The following is a 24,232-nucleotide window of genomic DNA, read 5'->3' on the forward strand; positions in this document are numbered from 1 at the left end:
GTGAGACAAGTGAAAAGAATCTGTTGCTGAAAAAGGAACCATGATGTACTGACTGATGTACTGCACAGTGGCGCAGTGGTTAGCACCGCAGCCTCACAGCTCCAGCAACCCGGGTTCAGTTCTGGGTACTGCCTGTGCGGAGTTTGCAAGTTCTCCCTGTGTCTGCGTGGGTTTCCACCGGTTTCCTCCCACCTCCAAAGACTTGCAGGTTGATAGGTAAATTGGCCATTAAAAATTGCCCCTAGTGTAGATAGGTGGTAGGAGAATGGTGGGGATGTGGTAGAGAATATGGGATTAATGTAGGATTAATATAAATGGGTGGTTGTTGGTCGGCACAGACTCGGTGGACCAAAGGGTCTGTTTCAGTGCTGTATCTCTAAATAAATAAATAAAGTCCCTAAGAGTTAAGCTCCCAGCATAAACGATCACAATGGGAGCACAGTTCAGACACTTGAGTGTGGAGGTCAGTTTGTCTAGCCTAGAGTGCTCCTGATTTTATGGCAAAGATTTTAATGGTCAGGCAATGAGAGGTGCTATGAATTGGCACTATACCCTCCTTGTCTGATTTGCCAACATGTGCTCATATCAAGTGAGACTCTGTGCTGGGAACATATTCTCACAACTTCAGGGGTTTGATGTCATGCACGGTCTACATGACTGCTCTTGTTCACATCTTACACGGCCAATTCTTCTTGTTGTGTAGTTCTTAGGCAATCCTCCGATATAAATCATGCCCACAACATCCAGAATATCTGCATTTTTAGGACTAACTGTTGTCGCCATGTTGAGGCCAATTGTAACTGTTACTCGCTTCCTATCCCGGACAATTCTGACCTGCAAAAAATAAATGCAGATTTATTAGAAATATTATTATATGTTCTATTCCACCTAAAAACAATTGCAGGTAAAAAAGAAAAAAGATTAAACACTGGCATTTTTGTAGCACCTTTCACATCCTCAGGGCAGCCCAAAGTTCTTTTGACATGTGGTCACTGTTCTTTTGTAGACCATCATGGTGGCCACTGTGAATGTTGCAAGGTCCCACAAACAGCAATAAGATGAGTGATCAGATAACCTGATTTGGTGGTGTTGGTTGAGGTACAAAAATTGGCCAGAGACCAGGAGAACTCGCTGTTATCCTTTGAAAGAGTGCCATGAGATATTATATATCTGCCCAAGAGATGGGCCTCGTTAAAATGTGTTTTCTGAAATTCAACACATCTGACATAGCTTCAGTGCTACACAGAAGTGTCAACCGTTATAATACATCAACCCAGTGTTTTCAAATACTGAGGCATTTAGGCTGCTGATTTAATTTTCCAGGAATTTTCCTTCATTCCCACAGGCTATTGCAGATATGTTTTATTCATCTTTATTGTTAAGTCCAATGCTAAATATTTTAAAAATCGCATTGTTGAATGTTAAATGGCTTTGAAATTGTTTATTAATCTTTCCATTCACTCCTAGTCTATGAAATCACGCTTCTTGACCTCTCCACAAATTCACGGTGGTACTGTATTTTCCTGCTTATCCCTCACAGTTTATGCTGGAACTCTGGCTAGGATTTTATTCTGGCGATGGGGGTTTCGACGTCCAGCAAAAGTGACACTGAGAACCCTGCATTGCCTCTTCTGTTGGAGGCCTGCTGAATCAAGTGCCAATTAGACACTTAACTGGACAGCGGCAGGCCTTCCACAGGAAAAAGGACCCCGACGACAGAAGTCCCACCCACTGAGAGCTGCTGGCCATTAAAGACCGAAAGCTCTTTAACTGAGCAGCGCCAGCGCGGAGGCAGTGATTGCTGATGGTGGAGCACCCACCTGAGGCTCAGGAGCTGGACCCAAATCACAGGGAGGTCAGAACAGGAGGGGTCTCGTGGGATGGAGGTCGCAGGAGAGGGGGGGGGGGGTGTAGGGTAAAGGCCTGCTCAGGTCGGGAAAAAGAACCTGACCCGAACCCGACCAAACCACAGCAGACCCGAGCCCAATCTGGTCCGAGTCCCTCCAATTTTGCCCCAAACCTGACCTGAGCCTGACCCAGACTCGACCCGACCCGAGCCCGACCCAACCAACCTTTTACTTACCTTCGGACTCAAAGCCTCCAGGAATCTGCAGCGCATGCGTGATGACGTCACAGTGATGTCACCCACTCACTGCGCAGACTCAGTTTCGGCTCGGACTCCCAGCTCAGGTAAGTTTTTTTTAATTTCAATACTTATCAGCAGAGCACTTACCGAACCGACCCAACCTGACCTGGACTCGGCCCGACCTGACCCGACCCGACCCAAGCTCGAAAGCCAGATCCAGAGCCAGAGAGTGCATGGATTGGAGGCATCCTACTGGTTTGAATAGGGAATTGTTAAGAGGGAGGAGACAAAGTGTAGGGATAATGGATAAGTGACGAATGGTATTTTCCAGGGTTCTGTACTGCTGTCTGAGCTTTTCACCATATTTATAAATAATTTAGATGAAGGAAGAGAGAGCTGCATATCTAAGTTTACTGATAACAATAAACAGTGTAGATGGTAGATGCAAAGCAACATTGATAGATTAAGTAAGTGGGAATTCAGTCGGGAAAATTGTGAGGTCATCCGCTTTGGACCTAAGAAAGACAGATCAAAGTATGTTCTAAATGATGAGAAGCTCAGAACTGTAGACAAGAAATTTAGATGTCCAAGTACAGAAATCACTAAAAGCTAGGAGACAGGTATAAAAAATAATATAAAAGGCTAATGGAAGCCTTTATCAGAAGGGGTTTTTATACAAGAGGGGAAAATCATGTTATAGTTGTACAAAGCTCTGGTTAGACCTCATCTGCAGTACTGCATTCAGTTCTGGATCGTACATCTCAGGAAGAATATATTGACCTTGGAGGGAATGAAGCACAGATTCACCAGAATGATACTGGGGTGAAAGGGTTAAATTATGAAGACAAATTGCATAGAGCAGGCTTGTATTCTGTCACACTCATGCAGTACGAACTTTTGAAATATAAATATGAACTTATGAAGTATCAACCCAAAACAGACACTTTCCTAGAAAACAAAATGGAGTTGAGAGGTCAGGTGACCTTTCCTTTCCTGACAATACACATGGAACTGCAAGAACCTCAAGCTAATTTTCATGTCTGGACAAGTCTTGGCAAAGTCATTAAAATGCAAACAACCCTTCCTTTGGTAATGGCTCCATTTCTCCAACAAATTTAAACAAAACCTGGACTTGCAATACTGTTGCAGACTCTTTGACTCCAAACTTGAAATCCAGAAAATGGGTGTGAAAAGCTCTATTTTATCAAGATGGTATATGGATGAGTGATACCCGGACTCCACTGTCTGACAATGGCCTATCCATCAGAAACTAGGTTTCTGATAACGGGTTTTAATATGGTACATTCTGAGCAATAGGGAACAGGAAAAACATCTATGCCAACAACGAGAAAATACCCAGCCTAAGACAAGCAGCTTTAAGCCACATTTAGACAGAAACTCGAGTTGGCCCTGAACTCTCCACCTGAGGAACTGTACCAGGCCTTTGACAGTGAACCTTGACTGAAGTATAACAAGAGAAATCTGCTGCTGCGAACATAAAACAAGAAATCCATCCTCCTAAATCTCCAGAGATTTTCTTCCGTGGACAAAAAAAGGATTACAGGCTTGCATCGTTTCAAATCTTCACCCCAGGGAAAAGCAAGTAACAGAGAACGGTTGAAATAATAAGGGCTACTTGCATGCTACTTTTATAATCACAATCTTTTCTTGAGTATGTGTGTATCTGTATGAGTGTGAGAGTGGTATAGTTGTGTATATATTCAGGTGTTGAACAATAAACATTTAACTTTCTTTTAAAACTTATGAGAAAACCTGTCATTTGTTCCTGACAATTAAAGCACTCAGGAGCTAAAACACTTTTTTCAAACAAGATGTCTTCAGTCAGTAGAGAGGTAAAAAGGGGGAGCTATCCTTATCATCTCTCTCCTGTCCATAACAATTCTCTTGAATATGGAGGGTTAAGGGGTGATCTAATTGAGGATATTAAGATCATTAAAGGATTTAATAAGGTAGGTAGAGATAAACTATTTCCTCGGGTGGGTGACACCAGAATAAAGGAATATAACCTTAAAATTAGAGCTAGGCTGTTCAGATGGACAGGAAGCACTTCCTCACACAAAGGATGGTGGAAATCTGGAATCTTTCCCCCAAAAAGCTGAAGAGATCAATTGAAAATTTCAAAACTAGGACTGATAGATCTCTGTTTGCAAGGGTATTAAGCATTATGGAAAAATATGTGCAGAAAGAAAAGATAGATACAGATCAACCATGATCTAACTGAATAGCAGAACAGGTTCCAGAGGTTGAATGGCCTACTCCCTGGGTACAGCATCATACTGGTTAGTTACTGGACTAGTCATCCGGAGGCCAAACGACATAAGTTCAAATCCCACCAAGGCAGCTGCAAAATTTAAAGTCAGTTAGTTAAATAAATCTGGAACAAAAAGTTAGTCTCTTTATTGGGGACCATTTAACTACCGGATTGTCATAAAAAGCCATCTGGTTCATTAATGCCCTTTAGGGAAGGAAACCTGCCATCCTTACCCTGTCTGGCTATATGTGATTCCAGACCTATAGCAATGTGGTTGACAGTGAACTGCCTCCTCAAATGGCCTAGCAAGTCACTCAGTTTACCAAGCCACTACAAAAAAAGTATAAGAATAAAACCACAGACCACCCGGCATCAACATAGGAACCATCACAACCAGCCTAGTCAACCCTGCAAACTCCTCCTTACTTACATCTGGGGACCCATGCCAAAATTGAGAGTGCTGTCCCCCAGACTAGTCAAGCAACAGCTTGAAATAATTATTCTGACAGAATCATACCTTTCAGGCAATGTCCCAGACTCCTCCATCACCCACCAGCAGGGCAGACCCACCAGAGGTGGCGACTCAGTGGTATACTGGGAGGGAGTAGCCTTGGGAATGTTTAACACTGACTCTGGATGCCACCAATTCTCAGGGCATCAGATCACACATGGGCAAGAAAACCTTCTGCTGATTATCACCTACTGCCCTCCCTCAGCACTGAGGATAGGTAGCAAGGGTACAGAATGCACTCTGGGTGGAGGACTTCAATGTCCATCACCAAGAGTGGTTCAATCACACCACCACTGATGAAGCTGGATAAGTCCTGAAGGACATATCTACCAGACAGGGCCTGTGGTAGGTAGTCAGAGAACCAACACAAGAGAAAAACCACGTGAACTTCTTCTCACCAAACTACCTGTAGCAGATGCATCTGTTCATAGGAACATAGGAACAGGAGTAGGCCATTCAGCCCATCAAGCCTGTTCTGCCAATCAATATGATCATGGCTGATCATCCACTTCAATGCCTTTTTCCCACACTATCCCCATATCCCTTTGTGTCATTGGTATTTAGAAATCTATCAATCTCTACTTTAAACATACTCAATGACTAAGCTTCCATAGCCATCTGGGGTAGAGAATTCCTAAGATTCACAACTGTCTGAGTAAAGAAATTTCTCCTCATCTCTGTCCTAAGTGGCTTCCTCCTTATTTTGAAATTGCGTCCCCTGGTTCAAGACTCCCCAAGCAGGGGAAACATCTTACCTGCATCTACCCTGACTATCCCTTTAAGTATTTTGTCGGGTTCAATGAGATCACCTCTCGTCCTTCGAAGCTCTAGAGAATACAGGCCCAGTTTCCCCAATCTCTCTTCAAAGGAAAGTCCTGCCATCCCAGGAAAGGTCTGGTCAACCTTTGTTGCACTTCCTCTTTGGCAATAATATCCTTCCTAAGGTAAGGGGACATAAACTGCACACAGTACTCCAGGTGCAGTCTAACCAAGGTTCCACACAATTGAAGCAAGACTTCACTACTCCTGTACTCAAATTCTCTTGTGATAAAGGCCAACATACCATTAGCCTTTCTAATTGCTTGCTGCACCTGCATGCTAGCTTTCAGTGACTTACTGACGAGGACACCCAGGTCCCTTTGTATATCCACACTTTCTAATCTCTTACCATTTATGAAATACTCTGCACATCTATTCCTCCTACCAAAGTGGATAACCTCACATTTTTCCACATTGTATTCCATCTGCCATGTTCTTGCCCACTCACTACGTCTGTCCAAGTCCCCTTGAAGCCGCTTTGCATTTTCCTCACAACACACATTCCCACCTAGTTTTGTGTCATCCGCGAACTTGGAAATACTACATTTGGTCCCCACATCCAAATCATTGATATATATTGTGAACAGCTGGGGCCCAAGCACTGATCCCTGCAGTACCCCACTTTTCACAGCCTACCAATGCAAGAATGACCCATTTATTCCTACTCTCTATTTTCTGCCTGTTAACCAATCCTTAATCCATGCCAGTATATTACCTCCTATCCCATGTGGTTTAATTTTGCTAACCAACTTCCTGTGGGGGACTTTATCAAAAGCCTTCTGAAAATCCAAGTATACTACGTCCACTATGTCAAGTCTGTTACTAACATCCTCAAAGAACACCAACAGGCTCATCAAACATGATGTCTCATTCATAAATCCAGGTTGACTATGCCCAATCAGATCATTATTATCCAAGTGTTCATTTATCACATCCTTTAGAATAGATTCTAGCATCTTCCCATTTCTGATGTAAGACTAACAGGTCTGTAGTTCCCTGTTTACTCTCTCCCTCCCTTCTTAAATAATGGGGTGACATTTGCTCCCTTCCAATCTGCAGGAAGCATTCCAGAACCTATAGAATTTTGGAAGATGATCACCAATGCATCCACAATCTCCACAGCTACCTCTTTCAACACTCTGGGATGTAGAATATCAGGTCCTGGGGACTTATCAACCTTCAGCCCCGTTAATTTCTCCAATACAACCTTCTTACGAATACCAATTTCCTTCAATTCCTCATTCTCCCTAGTCCCTTGGATCTCTAATTCTGGGCGATTTCTTGTATCTTCCTCAGTGAAGACAGACACAAAGTAATCATTTAGCTTTCCTGCCATTTTTCTATTCCCCATTATAAATTCTCCTGACCCTGCCTGTAATGGACCCACATTTCTCTTAGTCAAATGTTTCCCTTTTACGTACCTTGTTATGACCAGGTGAGAAAGGGGCTCCCTCTCAGCTTTTGCCTGCTTTAACCGTAACAGGGTTTTATTTTTAAAAATACTGTTTTTAGCTCCCCTTCAGTGAATCCTTGTTCACTGCTTTCCAATTGTAAGGTAAATCAATCAATCAGACAGATTTTATTAGATTTAACCAAGCAAGGTGGAAGTTTATTAACCTTAAACTCTAATGGCTGACCAGACAGTCGGGGTTTCCATTTGGGAATCCTCCCGGATTTCCTTTAACCTGCCCTCTTGGTCCCTTTTTCCCTTTCCTTTCTAACCTTTTGCCAGCCTTGTGTCTGCTTGTCCCCTTTTGTTCTCGGCAGGGGTCTCTTACAGTTCACCAGCCCTCTGCTGGAGGGTCTTCTAAACACTGATACAGGACTTAGGGATGCAGATTTCACTGTAGGTTGGGGTTTCCCCTCAACCTGGCACATGTGGCAACTCCTGCAGTACTCCACCACACCTTTGTCAAGTTTTGGTCAGTCAAATTGCTGCCTTATGCAGGCTTTGGTTTTTTGTATACTGACATGTACAGCCATTGTAATCTCATGGGCCATTCTTAATATTTCTCTCCAGAACCTCTGCGGCATCACTAACTGGTGAACCACTGTCCACTCCTTGCTCTCAGGTCTGTGAGGAGAACTCCACTTCCTCATCAGTACCTCATTCTTTAAATAGTAGCAGTCAGGGACACCCCCTGCTTTAATTTCAGACTTGCAGCCTGTGCTAACTCTCTCAAAACTGGGTCAGCTTGCTGAGCCTCAGCTAGGGAAGATTCATTTAATTCATTCACTGGGTCTTCTAACTTTCCAAAGAAAGTCTCAGACAGATAGACCTCATGGTCATCTGCCTGCAGTGCCAATTCAGTCCCCTCTGGCAGAGCTGGTTTGGTCATGGCCTGATTCATTACACATTCAGGGAAACTGCAGGGGACCATCTCCTGCCACTGCCCTGTCTCCCTGACCTCTGTCTTTCACTATTGGGGAAGCTACCACCTTCGTCCCTGCCAGATCATTACCTAGGAGCAAGTCAACCCCGTCCAAACTAGGGACAATCCCTACGGTAACTGGTCCCGAAACTAAGTCGCACTCCAAGAGCGTCCAGTATAAAGGCAGAGGCATAGACTGCCCTCCAATACCATTCACCACCATTCTGATGTTTACTGCGCTCTCTGGGGGAAAGGTCAGGACTTTTTCCAGTAAAAGGGATCTGGTGGCCCCTGTGTGCCTAAGAATTACTATGGGCTTGCTTGGCTCAACCAAGGGTTATGGGGTTACTTTTCCTTCAGACACAAAACCCTGCTAACCTTCAGGAATCCTATTAAATTTTTCTGCACTTGCAGCCATAAGCTTCCTGGGTCTCACTCTTACTGCAGTTAAAGCCACAGCTTGTTCTGCTGTGCTTTCCATCAGGGTCCCTTCTCCTTCACTGAGCAGGTGTGCCCTGATTAACCCTCCAGGTTTTCCCTTTAGTTTCCAGCAGTCAGCTCTTAGATGCCCTGCTTTATTGCAATGGAAGCACATAGGTCTCCGGGTCTCACTCCTACTTACAGCACCTTCCTTTTTGGCTGGAGGAGGGCCCCCTGTGTTTCCTGCTTTTCTTTCCCTTCCAGGACTGCTTGGGCTTCTACCACCTTCCCACCCTCTGCCCTTTTTGGATTGTGGGAGATGGTCCCCTGCAGTTCCCTGGGGAGATGACTTATAAATGAGAGCAAACTCATTGGCCAGAACTGCTGCCTGCCAGGCTCTATGAACCTTCTGTTCCTCTACATGTGTCTTTATGAAAAGTGGGAGAGAGTTTTTAAATTCTTCTAGCAAAATTACCTCTCTGAGATTTTCGTAGTTGAGCTGCACTTTAAGAGCCCTCAGCCACTGGTCCAGGTAAGTTTGATCAGCTTGCTTCTTGAGGGCTCTAAATATTTGGTGATAGGCTTCCGGTACTAACTTATGCCCTGAGGATAGCATTTTTGGTCAGTTCATAATCTGATGAACTCTCATCTGGCAACATGGAATAAACCTCATGGGCTTTTCCTATCAACTTTCTTTGTATTAGCAGAGTCCAACCCTCAGCTGGCCACTTTAACTGTCTTGTAGGTTTTTCAAAAGACACAAAAAATGCTTCCACATCTCCCTCATTGAAGTTTGGGAACAACTGGGAAAGTTTTAACAATTCTGTACCCAGCCCTGAATTATGCCCCTCCATATTGGCCATGCTTTCACTGGGGTTACTCTGTCACCCCTTAGTTAACTTAAGCCGCCTCAGTTGTCTCTCTTTGCATTTCTTCTGGAAGGCTCTTTCTTTCTCTCTCTCCTCTCTCTCTCCTCAAATTCAAGTCTCCTCTGTTCTAATTATAGCTTTGCTAGCAATACTCTGTCGGCGTCTATTTCTAACCCTGTTTCTGCTTCTTCAGATTCAAGGGAAAAATGGTTGGCCACTAGCCTTAGGAGTTCAGACTTTCTAGCCTTGCCACGGACAGTGATCCCACACTATTCAGCAATTTTCCTCAACTCCTCCATAGACAGTGCTTTAACTTATCCCAAGTTACTTCACCCTGGCTTGGGGAGCTACGAGCTTCAGTTGCAGACATGTTAGCATTCTAGCACACACAACCACAAGAAAACCTATATTGAAATCTTTTCTCTTTTTGATTGGGATCAATTTGGCTTCCCACATCCAATCTCATTTGTCTGTGGGTCAAATCCAGGATGCTAGCCCCAAATTTCTGTTACAACCAGGTAAGAAAGGGGTCTAGGGATTCCCTCTCAGCCTTTGCCTGCTTTAACCGTAACTGGGTTATATTTTTAAAAACATTATGGTTTTAGCTCCTCCTCAGTGAATCTTTGTTCACTGCTTTCCAATTGTAAAGCAAATAAATCAATCAGACAGGTTTTCTTAGATTTAAACAAGAAAGGTGGAAGTTTACTAATCTTAAAACTCTAATTCGGTTATGCAATGTGACCATGCTATCATGCATACGTGATAAACACACATGCAGATAGAGACAGAAAAAGTAGAAAGAATAAAGGGGAAAAGTTTGAGGCAATAGCTGGGTGTATTTACAGTCCTTTGAGTTCAGTGTGGAGTCTTTGGTTGCCGGTAAGTCTTGCTGTTTGTTGGGGCCCAGTGCACGCTTCAACTTGTTTCAATGTAGGAGTCTTTTCTCTCTTGAGGTTTAAGTGACTTCAGTGGGTCCAGAGGTTGTGAGAAAACGAAAGAGAGCTAGCTAGGAGAGAGGCTCTCTTGTTCCAGGTTCAGTTGCAATCTGCAGTCTGTCCTCAAACTGTCCTGTGTGTAGTTCACAAAAAAGCCTGGGCCAGCAGGTTAGTCATGCGACCAGCTGGTTTAACCACTCCTGCATTTGCAGGTTCTCCATCTTAGCAGACACTGGAATGCAAGCTTTCTTACACCTTCAGTATCTGGTGATCTAAATCCATTTGGGGTAATTGGATCAGGAAGTAGTTGCTTTGTCTCTCCAACCACTGTCGCTTAGTATGTAAATATCCTCCAGCCAAATGTCTGGTAAACTCTTTGAACAAGTCATTTCTTCACTCCAGCAACAGTTTCAGATTAATGTTCATATGACAAAATTAATATGCGTCATTCTTGGCAGGTAGGGGTCTTCATGACAACCTATAGAAGCTTTTACAGTCCGTTTTTCTGTTTTTTGCTAGTTTACATTATATTCTATTCTCCCTTTCTTTATCAGTTTCTTGGCCCTCATTTGCTGTATTCTAAAATCCTTCCAAACCTCAGGTTTACTACTATTTCTGGCAACTTTATAGGCCTTTTCTTTTAACCTTATACAATCCTTAACTTCCTTTGTTAGTCACGGTTGACTGCCTTTACTTTTGGGTTTTTTGTGCCTTGAAGGCAGTATTAATAGGAGTGACCCAGTCCTTATGGAGACAAAGTTCTGTCTTCACACTGAGGACACCCTCCATCGTGTGATGGGCCACTAGAACTGTACTAAATGGGACTGATTCAGAACAGATTTAGCAGCTCAAAACTGGGCATTCATGAGGCGCTGTAGGTCATCAGCAGCAGCAAAATTGTATTCCACCACAATCTGTAATCTGATATCCTGACATAATCTGTAACCTCATAGCCCAACATATCCCTCACACCACCATTACCATCTAGCCAGGGCACCACAGAATCACAGAATTGTTACAGTGCAGAAGGAGGCCATTCGGCCCATTGTGTCTGCACTGGCTCTCTGAAAGAGCAATTCACTCAGTTCCATTTCCCCAACTTCTCTCCATAACCCTGCACATTCTTCCTTTTCATGTAACAGTCAAATTCCCTTTTAAATGCTTCAATTGAACCTCTCCAATGCCCTCACATCTTTCCTAAAGTGCAGCGCCCAGAACTGGATGCAATACTCCAACTGACGCTGAACTACTGTCTTATTTCAATGAAGAGTGTAGAAGGATATGCCAGGAGCAGCACCAGGAGTACCTGAAAATGAGATGCCAACATAGTGAAGCTACAACACAGGATTATATGCATGTTAAATAACAGAGCAGCATGCTATAGACAAAGTTACGCGATCCCACAAGTAATGGATGTGATCAAAGCTCTGCAGTCCTGTCACACCCCATCGTGAATGGTGGCGGACAATTAAACAACTAACAGGAGAAGGCGGCTCCATGAACATCCTCATCCTCAATGCTGGTGGAGTCCAGCATGTGAGTGCAAAAGACAAGGCAGAAGCGTTTGTAACCTTTTTCAGCCGCAAGTGCCGAGTGGAAGATCCATTACAGAAACCAATCTTCAGCCATTTACTCCACATAATAGCAAGAAATGGTTGAACCCACCAGATACAGCAAAGGCTAGGGGCCCAACATCATCCTGGGTGTACTGCTGAGGACGTGCTCCAGAACTACCCGTGCCTCTAGCCAAGCTGTCTCTCGTATAGCTACAATACTGATATCTACCCGACAAAGTGGAAAATTGCCCAGGTATGTCCCGTCAACAAAAAGGAGACAAATTTAATCCAGGCAATTGCTGCCCCATCAGTCTACTCTCAATCATCCAACTGATAGGAGGTGTTGTCGACAGTGCTATCAAGTGGCACTTACTCACCTATAACATGTTCACTAACGTTGAGTTTGGGTACTGCCAAACTCCTGTCCCAGCCCCAAACCATGAGGTGCAATGGAGTCTACTGGTGGATGGGTGCCCCTATGTGGGTGATGACTACCAGACTCTCCTACTCACAGTGGATGTGTTTTCTGGCTTGAAGTTTCCAACCCATCACAAGCAGTTTGAAGTGAAGACTTTTGTATTTCTGGATGAAGTTTGGGTACTTGGCTCCATACGTCATTACAGCCTTGGTCCAAACATTAACAAAAGAGCTGAATTCCAAAGATGAGCTAACAGTGACTGTCCTTGACATCAAGGCAACATTTTTCTGAGTGTGTTAAAAAGGAGCCCTAGTAAAACTGAAGTCAATGGGAATTAGGAGGAAAACTCTCAGTGACTGGAGTCATACCTAGCACTAAAGAAGATGTTGTGGTTGGGGGAGGCTGTTCATCTCAGTCCCAGGACATCACTGCAGGAGTTCCTCAGGGTAGTGGCCTAGGTCCAACCATCTTCAGCTGCTTCATCAATGACCTTTCTTCCATCATAAGATCAGAAGTGGGGATGTTCGCTGATGATTGCACAGTATTCAGTTCCATTCACATCTCCTCCGATAATGAAGCAGCTCATGCCTGCATGCAGCAAGACCTCGATAACATTCAGACTTGGGCTAATAAAGTGTGAGTAACATTCACGCCACAAAGCTGCCAGGCAATAACCATCTCAGAGTCTGGGTATTCTGTGGAAAGTGACTCACCTCCTGACTTCCCAAAGCCTTTCCACCACCTACAAGGCTTACGTCAGGAGTGTGACGGAGTATGTCTGGATGAGTGCAGCTCCAAGAAAATTGACACCATTTAGGACAAAGACAACTGCTTGATTGGGACCCCAACTACCACCTTAAACATTCACTCCCTCCACCACAGCATACCATGGCTGCAGTGTGTACCATCTACAAGTTGCACTGCAGCAACTCGCTAAGGCTTCTTCAACAGCACCTCCTAAACCTGCAAACTCTACTGTCTAGAAAGACAAGGGCAGAAGGCATAAGGTAACATCACCACCTGCAAGTTTCCCTCCAAGTCATACACCATCCTGACTTGGAAATATATCGCCATTCCTTCATCATTGCTGGGTCAAAATCCTGGAACGCCCTGAACAGCACTGTGGGTGTACCTTCACCAGACTGCAGTCTGCAGTGGTTTAAGAAAGCCGTTCACCACCACCTTCTCAAGGTGGGCAATATATACTCAACATATCCCACAAATAAATGAAAGAACTCTTGTAACTATGAGTGAGTTAGGAATAGAAGTGAGAGACAAGTCAGCAAGCAAAGTTTTTCTGACAGTAGGGAATTGTAATTTTCATTGGTGTTGCAAATGTTTTGCAGGTCCTGCAGTAAAATGCAGCTTTGATTTCGCAATGGCCTTCATCTTGCTTTGAAATACAAGTTGAAAATAAGTTGAAATTCTATTTTACTTCAAAAACAATTAAAAGTTATTTATTTTTGAAAATGAAAGTATAAAATGTTTTCATTTTTTCCAGGTATTTCTATTTAAACCAATGTGGCTACAAAGCACTTCAGACAGTTTGTAGGAAGTTTAGGACCAGGGAATAACATTAGTGATAGGAGTCTTTTATACTGAATGACAAGTAAATAATAGATACAGCAGGCTCTGATTGCATTTTAATGCTTCTGCTATAACCAATGTTCATTAATTAATATCGGCTTCATTTATACTAGTCATATTAGATTGACAAACACATACACTAGATACTGTTAATTTAGCTAAATATCAGAGTAAAACTGCAGCATAAACATACTTGCGTTTGTATATGTGTTCAAGTATGCATCTATGCACAGTTAATGGCACTCTGAGATTACCACCATATATGGATGTCAGCGCAGGAGTCATAACTGGAGCAAAGTGAGATTTTCTTGCTGCATACTGTGATTTTCACATTTAGTTCACTTTCAGAGAATATTTGACATCAAGATCATGGTATAACAAAATATTTAGCATTATTGTAGTTGAGGATTTAACCCATAATTGTGGCTTAATAGTACGATAATAACGGGTTAGGAGTATAGTGAGCACTGAAGGATTGACAGTTTGAATGCAATTTTGATGTTATCACATGTAGTATATCAAGTCATAATCTACAATTCATCATTAAAAGTTAACAGTTCATATTAATGTATGTAGATTTATAAAAACACCAGACAATTTCCTGTGGCTTTACAAAGGGGGAGCCACGACAAAGATGTTTCAGGCCAAACTGAGTTAGAGTCAGAAAAATAACTGAATCAAGGGAACCGGAGAGGAATGATAGAGAAAGGAGTGGGGAAGGGTGAAGAAAGAGGGGAATGTTAGGGTCAGAGCAAGGGGAAGAGGAACACAGGGGAGCAGAAAGAGAACGGAGAGCGAAAGATGGGAGGGAACAGAGTAAGGATGTGAGGGGAGAGTAGAGGAAGAGGGGGAGAAAATGGAAGAAGAGGGCAGAGAGGACATGGAGAACATGGGGAAAGGAGAGAGGAAAGGGAAGGAGGAAAGGGGGACAGGGAGTGGGAAAGGAAAGATGGGAAAGGAGTGGTGAGAAAGAGAGGAAGATGAGGGGTTGGGGCGAGGAAAAGGAAGAATGGGGGAGGGGAAGGAGAGAGAAAGAGCAGAGGGGGTACAGCTGAAGGTTAATATATGTTATTCCAATTGGGGCTGAGATGCTAGTGGAGGTTTTCCATTCAGGGAGAGTAGGGTTTGATATGTGATTTGACCTCATTCAGAAGGAGACAGGTGGTGAATCTCACATCAGTGGGGGAGGGTGGGCAAGAGAGAGAGAGAGAGAGAGGTCTAGTCAGTCAGGCAGACTGTTTGTGGTGGTGTAACACTTCTCCTGTTGCGGGGGACGTCTTACCAGGGGTAAGCAATGGGGCACAGGTATCTGGCTCAGAGTCTGTCCCTGTTGTCAGAAGGGAAGGGGGAAGAGGAGCAGAGCATTAGTCATTGGGGACTCCATAGTTAGGGGAACAGATAGGAGGTTCTGTGGGAACGAGAGAGACTCACAGCTGGTGTGTTGCCTCCCAGGTGCCAGGGTTCGTGATGTCTCGGATCGTGTTTTTGGGGTCCTTAGGGGGGAGGGGGAGCAGCCCCAAGTCGTGGTCCACATAGGCACCAACGACATAGGTAGGAAGAGAGATGGGGATTTAAGACAGAAATTCAGGGAGCTAGGGTGGAAGCTTCGAGCGAGAACGAACAGAGTTGTTATCTCTGGGTTGTTGCCCGTGCCACGTGATAGCGAAGCAAGGAATAGGGAGAGAGAGGAGTTGAACACGTGGCTGCAGGGATGGTGTAGGAGGGAGGGTTTTGGTTTCCTGGATAATTGGAGCTCTTTCTGGGGTAGGTGGGACCTCTACAAACAGGATGGTCTTCATCTGAACCAGAGGGGTACCAATATCCTGGGGGGGAGATTTGCTAGTGCTCTTTGGGGGAGTTTAAACTAATTCAGCAGGGGAATGGGAACCTAAATTGTAGTGCCAGTGTACAGGATGTTGAGAGTAGTGAGGTCAGGGATAAGGTTACAAGGACGCAAGAGGGCACTGGCAAGCAAGAACCTGGTTTAAAGTGTGTCTACTTCAATGCCAGGAGCATCTGGAATAAGGTGGGTGAGCTTGCAGCATGGGTTGGTACCTGGGATCTCGATGTAGTGGCCATTTCGGAGACATGGGTAGAGCAGGGGCAGGAATGGATGTTGCAGGTTCCAGGATTTAGATGTTTCAGTAAGAACAGAGAAGATGGTAAAAGAGGGGGGGGGGGGGGTGTGGCATTGTTAATCAAGGAGAGTATTCCAGCGACAGAAAGGACATTTGAGGACTCGTCTACTGAGGTAGTATGGGCCGAGGTTAGAAATAGGAGAGGTGAGGTCACCCTGTTGGGAGTCTTTTATAGACCTCCGAATAGTTCCAGAGATGTAGAGGAAAGGATAGCTAAGATGATTCTCGACAGGGGCGAGAGTAACAGGGTAGTTGTTATGGGGGACTTTAACTTTCCAAATATTGACTGGAAATACTATAGTTCGAGTACTTTAGATGGGTCAGTTTTTGTCCAGTGTGTGCAGGAGGGTTTTCTGACACAGTATGTAGACAGGCCAACCAGGGGCGATGCCACATTGGATTTGGTACTGGGTAATGAACCCGGCCAGGTGTTAGATTTAGATGTAGGTGAGCACTTTGGTGATAGTGATCACAATTCGGTTAGGTTTACCTTAGCGATGGGCAGGGACAGGTATATACCGCAGGGCAAGAATTATAGCTGGGGGAAAGGAAATTATGATGCGATTAGGCAAGATTTAGGATGCGTAGGATGGGGAAGGAAACTGCAGGGGATGGGCATAATCGAAATGTGGAGCTTATTCAAGGAGCAGCTACTGCGTGTCCTTGATAAGTATGTACCTGTCAGGCAGGGAGGAAGTTGTCGAGCGAGGGAGCCGTGGTTTACTAAAGAAGTTGAAGCGCTTGTCAAGAGGAAGAAGAAGGCTTATGTTTGGATGAGACGTGAAGGCTCAGTTAGGGCGCTTGAGAGTTACAAGCTAGCCAGGAAGGATCTAAAGGGAGAGCTAAGAAGAGCAAGGAGAGGACACGAGAAGTCATTGGCGGATAGGATCAGGGAAAACCCTAAGGCTTTCTATAGGTATATCAGGAATAAAAGAATGACTAGAGTTAGATTAGGGCCAATCAAGGATAGTAGTGGGAAGTTGTGTGTGGAATCAGAGGAGATAGGGGAAGCGTTAAATGAATATTTTGCGTCAGTATTTACAGTAGAGAAAGAAAATGTTGTCGAGGAGAATACTGAGATTCAGGCTACTAGGCTAGATGGGATTGAGGTTCACAAGGAGGAGGTGTTAGCAATTTTGGAAAGTGTGAAAATAGATAAGTCCCCTGGGCCAGATGGGATTTATCCTAGGATTCTCTGGGAAGCTAGGGAGGAGATTGCAGAGCCTTTGTCCTTGATCTTTATGTCGTCATTGTCGACAGGAATAGTGCCGGAAGACTGGAGGATAGCAAATGTTGTCCCCTTGTTCAAGAAGGGGAGTAGAGACAGCCCTGGTAATTATAGACCTGTGAGCCTTACTTTGGTTGTGGGTAAAATGTTGGAAAAGGTTATAAGAGACAGGATTTATAATCATCTAGAGAAGAATAAGTTCATTAGCGATAGTCAGCACGGTTTTGTGAAGGGTAGGTCGTGCCTCACAAACCTTATTGAGTTTTTCGAGAAGGTGACCAAACAGGTGGATGAGGGTAAAGCAGTGGAAGTGGTGTATATGGATTTCAGTAAGGCGTTTGATAAGGTTCCCCATGGTCGGCTATTGCAGAAAATACAGAAGTATGGAGTTGAAGGTGATTTAGAGCTTTGGATCAGAAATTGGCTAGCTGAAAGAAGACAGAGGGTGGTGATTGATGGCAAATGTTCATCCTGGAGTTTAGTTTCTAGTGGTGTACCGCAAGGATCTGTTTTGGGGCCACTGCTGTTTGTCATTTTTATAAATGACCTGGAAGAGGGTGTAGAAGGGTGGGTTAGTAAATTTGCGGATGACACTAAGGTCGGTGGAGTTGTGGATAGTGCCGAAGGATGTTGTAGGGTACAGAGGGACATAGATAGGCTGCAGAGCTGGGCTGAGAGATGGCAAATGGAGTTTAATGCGGAAAATTGTGAGGTGATTCACTTTGGAAGGAGTAACAGGAATGCAGAGTACTGGGCTAATGGGAAGATTCTTGGTAGTGTAGATGAACAGAGAGATCTTGGTGTCCAGGTACATAAATCCCTGAAGGTTGCTACCCAGGTTAATAGGGCTGTTAAGAAGGCATATGGTGTGTTAGCTTTTATTAGTAGGGGGATCGGGTTTCGGAGCCACGAGGTCATGCTGCAGCTGTACAAAACTCTGGTGAGACCGCACCTGGAGTATTGCGTGCAGTTCTGGTCACCGCATTATCGGAAGGATGTGGAAGCTTTGGAAAGGGTTCAGAGGAGATTTACTGGGATGTTGCCTGGTATGGAGGGAAGGTCTTACGAGGAAAGGCTGAGGGACTTGAGGTTGTTTTCGTTGGAGAGAAGGAAGAGGAGAGGTGACTTAATAGAGACATATAAGATAATCAGAGGGTTAGATAGGGTGGATAGTGAGAGTCTTTTTCCTCGGATGGTGATGGCAAACACGAGGGGACATAGCTTTAAGTTGAGGGGTGATAGATATAGGACAGATGTCAGAGGTAGTTTCTTTACTCAGAGAGTAGTAGGGGCGTGGAACGCCCTGCCTGCAGCAGTAGTAGACTCGCCAACTTTAAGGGCATTTAAGTGGTCATTGGATAGACATATGGATGAAAATGGAATAGTGTAGGTCAGATGGTTTCACAGGTCGGCGCAACATCGAGGGCCGAAGGGCTTGTACTGCGCTGTAATATTCTAATTCTAATTCTAATTCTCATTCCTCTCATGCACGACTCTAAATGTTGGTTCCTTATATTTGCTTTAGGTGGCTGTCATGTGATGATGTAACATAACATTGTGCTCACAGCATCATCTACAGTGCAGTTCCTTGGTCTATTGCAACTAAGATCATTTTTAATATATAATAGATTATTATTTTATGTCTTGTGATATAACTTCATTTAATTAAATTAGTAATGAAATTTATTTTGCCTTTATTACCTTATGCCATTCCCCATCATTTATCTTCCTTTGAACAACTGTACTTGCATTTCCACTTCCGAGGTCATAGCTGAAATGAGCCATTCCATCTTTTATCTGAATGGTTGCAAAGTCTGCATGGTTAATTCTGGCCATATAAAATACAAGACCAGAGTCCGCCTCTGTTTGAATTTCAAATTCAATTATCAGCCTGCAAACAAGTCAAAACTTTTAATCAACACCCAATAGCTTGTCTTGAACATAGTACTAAATGCCATACAAGAACTTATTTTCATGACTGGTATTATCACACATTTACAATGTAATCTTTAATAAGTTTTCATTTCAAACATAGGTATAAAATGGCATCTCCTCAAACAGCTAGTCTCCATGAGAAAGTTTAAATCATACAGATCAGAATTGAATTAATAGCAGGTAAATACAGGCTGCCATTACAATGTACAAGGGGGTAGACTTTCATCTTTATGAGTTTTAAGTATCACCTGGGCACAGTGCAGAAAGGAAGAACTGTCCAGGAGGATCGCACACCCTTACCAGAATCTATCAGATTTAACCTCTGTTAATTTCAATGGAAAGTGAGTTCTATTAACGGAGCAGATATTTTCTGCCAGATTTCCCTTTCTGCATCTGCCCTATGATGATTAATGTGAAAGCAGTACACAAAAATCTTTTGAATTTTTCTCCTGCAAAACAACACTGAAGATGGGTACTTGGTACACTTAAATTGTGGTGATTCATCTCATGTCATCAAGCTGTCATGATAAAGCTATACCTGTAACAAAATATGCCAAGTAATTTAATATTAGATTTAAACAAGGGGGCATCTTACTTTATCTAACATATCAGTACAGAAACTAGTCCTATTTACTTTAAAGCTAATTTTCCAAGCTTAACGAATAAAAATCAGAAGCTATAAAACATCATTATGATGTGTTCCTCAATTACGTTCAGTTCTCTGCTTCTTCTCATAAAAGATGACTCTCTTGTATTCGTTGTATTTACCAGTTTATTACCAGCAGTAATATGCACATATATGTTCTATGCCAGGACAAAATAAAAAAAGTGAAAAATGAAGGGTGTGCTCTGACTTATCATTCAGCACTGCAGATATATATATGTAAATTTTTTGGGTGTGAAATAGTATAGAGTATCACACAGTAATAATGTTGTGTAAAATTTCAACTGTTACCTAGTTTTGACTTTGGTATCATCAAACTCCATGGCAACATGACTATTTTTGGAGAGGCCAAAGCGCTTAGCTCTCAGCAGTGCGACTGGGGGAATGTCCACAGCACAGGCATCCTACATATAAATCAGCAAACATGAAGATTCAAAAGTCAGACCACAGAAATAGATCATCACTAAAATATCAACAGACCATTGACATAATCTGGAAAACAGTTGAGTATAGTAACATGTTCAGTCAATTCCATAAGTTATCCACTGCTATAAATGAGTAGTATGTATCAATATTAAAAAATACCAAGTTCCAACATTCAACTACTGTGAAACCTCCATTATCCATCTCAAATTTCCACCTACCCATTTTTCTGCCGGAATTTTCACAGGACAAGACCTTTCAGAGACATCACCACATTGGATAGATTCTTTCATTTATATTCAATTCTATTTCCTTAGTAAATAAAACGATGTCAGATTTTTTTTTAAATTGTGCTTGTTTTCATTTCTATGCCAAGTGTGTTGATATATTGTCTGAAGTTTAGAGGCTCTCAATTATGTACCAATTTCCTTTATCTAACAAGGAGAGATCCTCCTGCATAATAAAGATTCTGCTGTAGTTCAACCAGTATTTTGATCTCTCTTAGCATAAGGTATATTTTGTGGTTCCTGGGTTATTTTATAATACCATCTTACATTTCTATCAATAGTTTGATTCACTATTGCAAAATCATGTAGTTAATTTAAGCTGTAAAAAGAACAAAGATTATAAAATCATGTATAGCCCTTACAATCAAAAACCCTAAAAGATCACATCAGTTAGAGGCATTGGAAAGGCTAGGAGGAGCATTTTGGTTCAATGTACACCTACAGATGTTATTTTAAAATATTTTAATGAAGTATCTTGCATCCGTGATTTGAGTTCTTCTCCTTTCCAGAACTATTTTTAATAATAATGTCATTAGTTCTTATGGAATAAAAGCAAGACTAATCGGTTTGTAATTTCCTATATGTTTGTTTTGTCAGCCTTTACGAATAAGAGCAACGCATTAGCCTGCTTCCAAGCCACCTCTGGCTAAACCATTATAAATCACTGGTTAGACCATTGCTGGAGTACTGAGTCCAATTCTGGGCACCATACTTTAGGCAGGATTTCAAAGCCTTGGAGATGGCGCAGAGAGATTAATGACAATGGTAGCAGGAATGCGGTGCTTCAGTCATGTGGAGAAACTAGAGAAAGTGTGGTTGATCTCCTTACAGCAGAGAAGGTTAAGGGGAGATGTAATAGAGATTTTCAAAATCATGAAGGGTTTTGATAGATTAAATAAGGAGAAACTACATGGGATCTTACCACCTTTGAGAATATTCTTCCATCAGGGACGAATGAGGAACCCGTCCCTGATTGTCTGTGAGTCCTGCCCACATGCGCAATCTTCCGGAGGTGACCAAATAAGAGGCCACTTCCATGAGCCCCACCCAATTAAGGATGACGACAGAGTTCCTGAGGCTGAGGTGGCTGCTGCTCAGGCAGCAAGGAGAGCATGAGGGTGCATAAACATAGAGGTGCCCTCAGGGCCATGCAACATTTTCCAGAAAGATGAGAGCCGAAGCCAGTAGGCCCCTCACAGTAAAAGGCAAACCCCTTCGGTGGATTCGTTTGGACTATGAGTGTGGCCTCTCCTGTCCGCAGCCCTGTCATAGCGATGTGCCTCCAGCTCCAATGGCCACCTGGCCTGCCTCCATAGAGCTGCTGGGCTCAGAACTCAGCACGAGGCTGCTCCAATGCCAGGATGATCCCAGCAGAGTCCTCCCTGTCCCCCTTATTAGTCTAATTGCTAATTATTCCATTATTCACCTGCCTCCAGCAAGATTGCCCAGAAGCGGGAACGTACCCTAACCTACAAGGTTGCTCCCGATTCTGCCTTTAACCCGCCTCCCAGCTGCCAGGAAGATTCCGCCTACTGTTTCAGTGGCAGAAGAGTCAGCAACCAGAGGTCACAGATTTAAGGTAATTGGCAAAAGAATCAAAGGAGAGAGGAGGAGTTTTTTTTTTAACACAGCAGGTTGTTATGATGTGGAATGCACTGCCTGAAAAAATAGTAACTTTCAAAAAGGAAGAGGAAAAATTTGCAAGGCGAAGGGCAGGGGAGTGGGGCTAATTGGAAAGCTGTTTCAAAGGGCAGGCACAGGCACAATGGACCAAATGCCCTCCTATGTGCTCCATCATTCTATGGCCAATTACCATATATCAAAATGTATAAAAGTTCCATTTTACTCTATGTAGTGCAAGAAATAAATGGTGAAAGCCCATTTTCGTTAGTTCACAATGCCATCCTTCCTGCGTAGAATGATCTTATTGTAAAGAAACAGTCAAAGTCCAAGCTAACCTTTTTTTAAAAAGACTTTCGTTTTGAACATTGTGTAAGATGATTAAAGGGAATTTGTGTTCGAACAAGGATTTTTAGGGGATAGGGAATAGAAGGTCATGTTAGCATTTCCTGGGGATTATGAAAACTGTTCAAACACCATTATTAGATGACAAAAGGTACCAGAATGGAGCCATGATCAGTAGCAAGCTTGCTGTTCCTCAGTTCAGCGAGATGCACATCCTAAGAAGCAGTAAGTGTAAGTAAAAAAAGTTAGAGATTGAAGCAAAGAATATGCTCATGTCAACTATTTCTAGTAAAGCATTTTAAAATGCTGTTAATGATGCACATATCAAAAGCCTTGTGTATATTGATAATAAAAACAATTAAACTGAGCTACATTAGAAAGAAATTCTGATGCTAGACTTGTGTTAGTAACCAAGTTTCTATCTGCACATGCTAAAAAGGTAAATTAAAATGGTCCCAATGAGGTGAATACATTTTTAAATTATATAATCCATGTTGTTATTATGGATCATCAATGTTAAACGATGTAGAATTTAGAACATAGAAACAAGCCAGATAAAAGGCCATCGACCTAAAATGTTAACTCTGTTTCTCTCTCCACAGATGCTGCTAGACCTGCTGAGTATTTCCAATGCTCCCTGTTTTTATTACAGAGACAAGACATTCAGCCCAACCAGTCCATGCTGGTGTGTATGCTCCACACAAGCTTACTCCCATCCCTCTTCATCTAACTCCATTAGCACGATCTTCCAATTCCTTTCTCTCGCATGTGCTAATCTAATTTCCCCTTTAATGCATCTACGCTGTTCGCCTCAACTACTCCTGGTGGTAGTATAACTCCAAATGTTACATTTTCACTGGCAACTGAACCGTTCAAGAGGATCATGAGAGTGAGGTCAGGAAAGCATCACCAAGCCAATTTTGGCAATTATAATTACCCTACATTTTTCAAAAATAAGCAGATAAAACCAATAACAAAGGGCAGTTCATATGCCCAGTGAGTAGAATTCCCAATTTTTTCAGTCTCTTCAAAGTGTTTATGATCCCAGACCAAATCTCGATGGAGATGGTGATGAGAGACAGTAGTTGCCAATTTGACTGTAAAAAATAAAACGTTAGGAACTCAATCCCATTGCTACCAATGTTTTGCAATAAATGTCCCTCATTTTATATCACTTTTGTGAAGTAATTTAACTGATGCAGTTAAATAAAGGTTTCATTTGCCACTAATGCTGCACAGATAAAGAAACATAGCAAGTGGTCTTTTACCTACATAAATATGTTGGCTGTCCATTTATAAGTGATAACAGTATAAAGAGGCAATTCACAAAGATGTAAGCAATTTATATAATCTGTTTAAAAATAGCATTTTGTCTGTTGATCTGTGTTAATTTTCAGTTAGCGTCAATAAGTAAATCATAATATATTTGTCATTATAATTGTGACTTGATGCTCTGTGCTATCAATCACTGTATGATTTATATTAATTATTCCCAGAGCCAAAGAAGCATTTATCAAATTTGACCTCCCAGTGAGACGTCATTACAGGAGAACTTTAAGTTTCCTGGTACCAGCGGTTAGCCTTGACCCCATCAACTCAATTTTGGAAATCTGTGGGCAGAGTCCATCTGAATCTGCAAATAATACTGCTGGCAAGAAAGCATGAACACATGAGATCACCTGCTATATACTAGAAAGATGAATCAACTTTCTTTGATTTGGAAGTGGGAATGACTTCCATTAATGCA

General features: G+C 42.8%; 1 protein-coding gene across 2 annotated transcripts in view; it reads right to left on the reverse strand.

Annotated features, from left to right (window-relative positions):
* lama2 (laminin, alpha 2) overlaps positions 1 to 24,232 on the reverse strand; it is a 527,518-nt gene that overhangs the window by 16,719 nt on the left and 486,567 nt on the right. The window contains exons 57-60 of one of the 2 annotated variants that reach the window (XM_068025160.1): positions 22,641 to 22,700; positions 20,102 to 20,214; positions 18,913 to 19,102; positions 679 to 834 (exon numbers count right to left, since the gene is read on the reverse strand). In XM_068025160.1, the coding sequence (XP_067881261.1) occupies positions 679 to 834; positions 18,913 to 19,102; positions 20,102 to 20,214; positions 22,641 to 22,700 (519 nt within the window). The remainder of the gene's footprint in view (positions 1 to 678; positions 835 to 18,912; positions 19,103 to 20,101; positions 20,215 to 22,640; positions 22,701 to 24,232) is intronic. The other variant, XM_068025161.1, reaches the window with a different exon arrangement.

Source organism: Heterodontus francisci, chromosome 3 (genome assembly GCF_036365525.1).
Source record: "Heterodontus francisci isolate sHetFra1 chromosome 3, sHetFra1.hap1, whole genome shotgun sequence".
In the NCBI taxonomy this organism is placed as follows: domain Eukaryota; kingdom Metazoa; phylum Chordata; class Chondrichthyes; order Heterodontiformes; family Heterodontidae; genus Heterodontus; species Heterodontus francisci.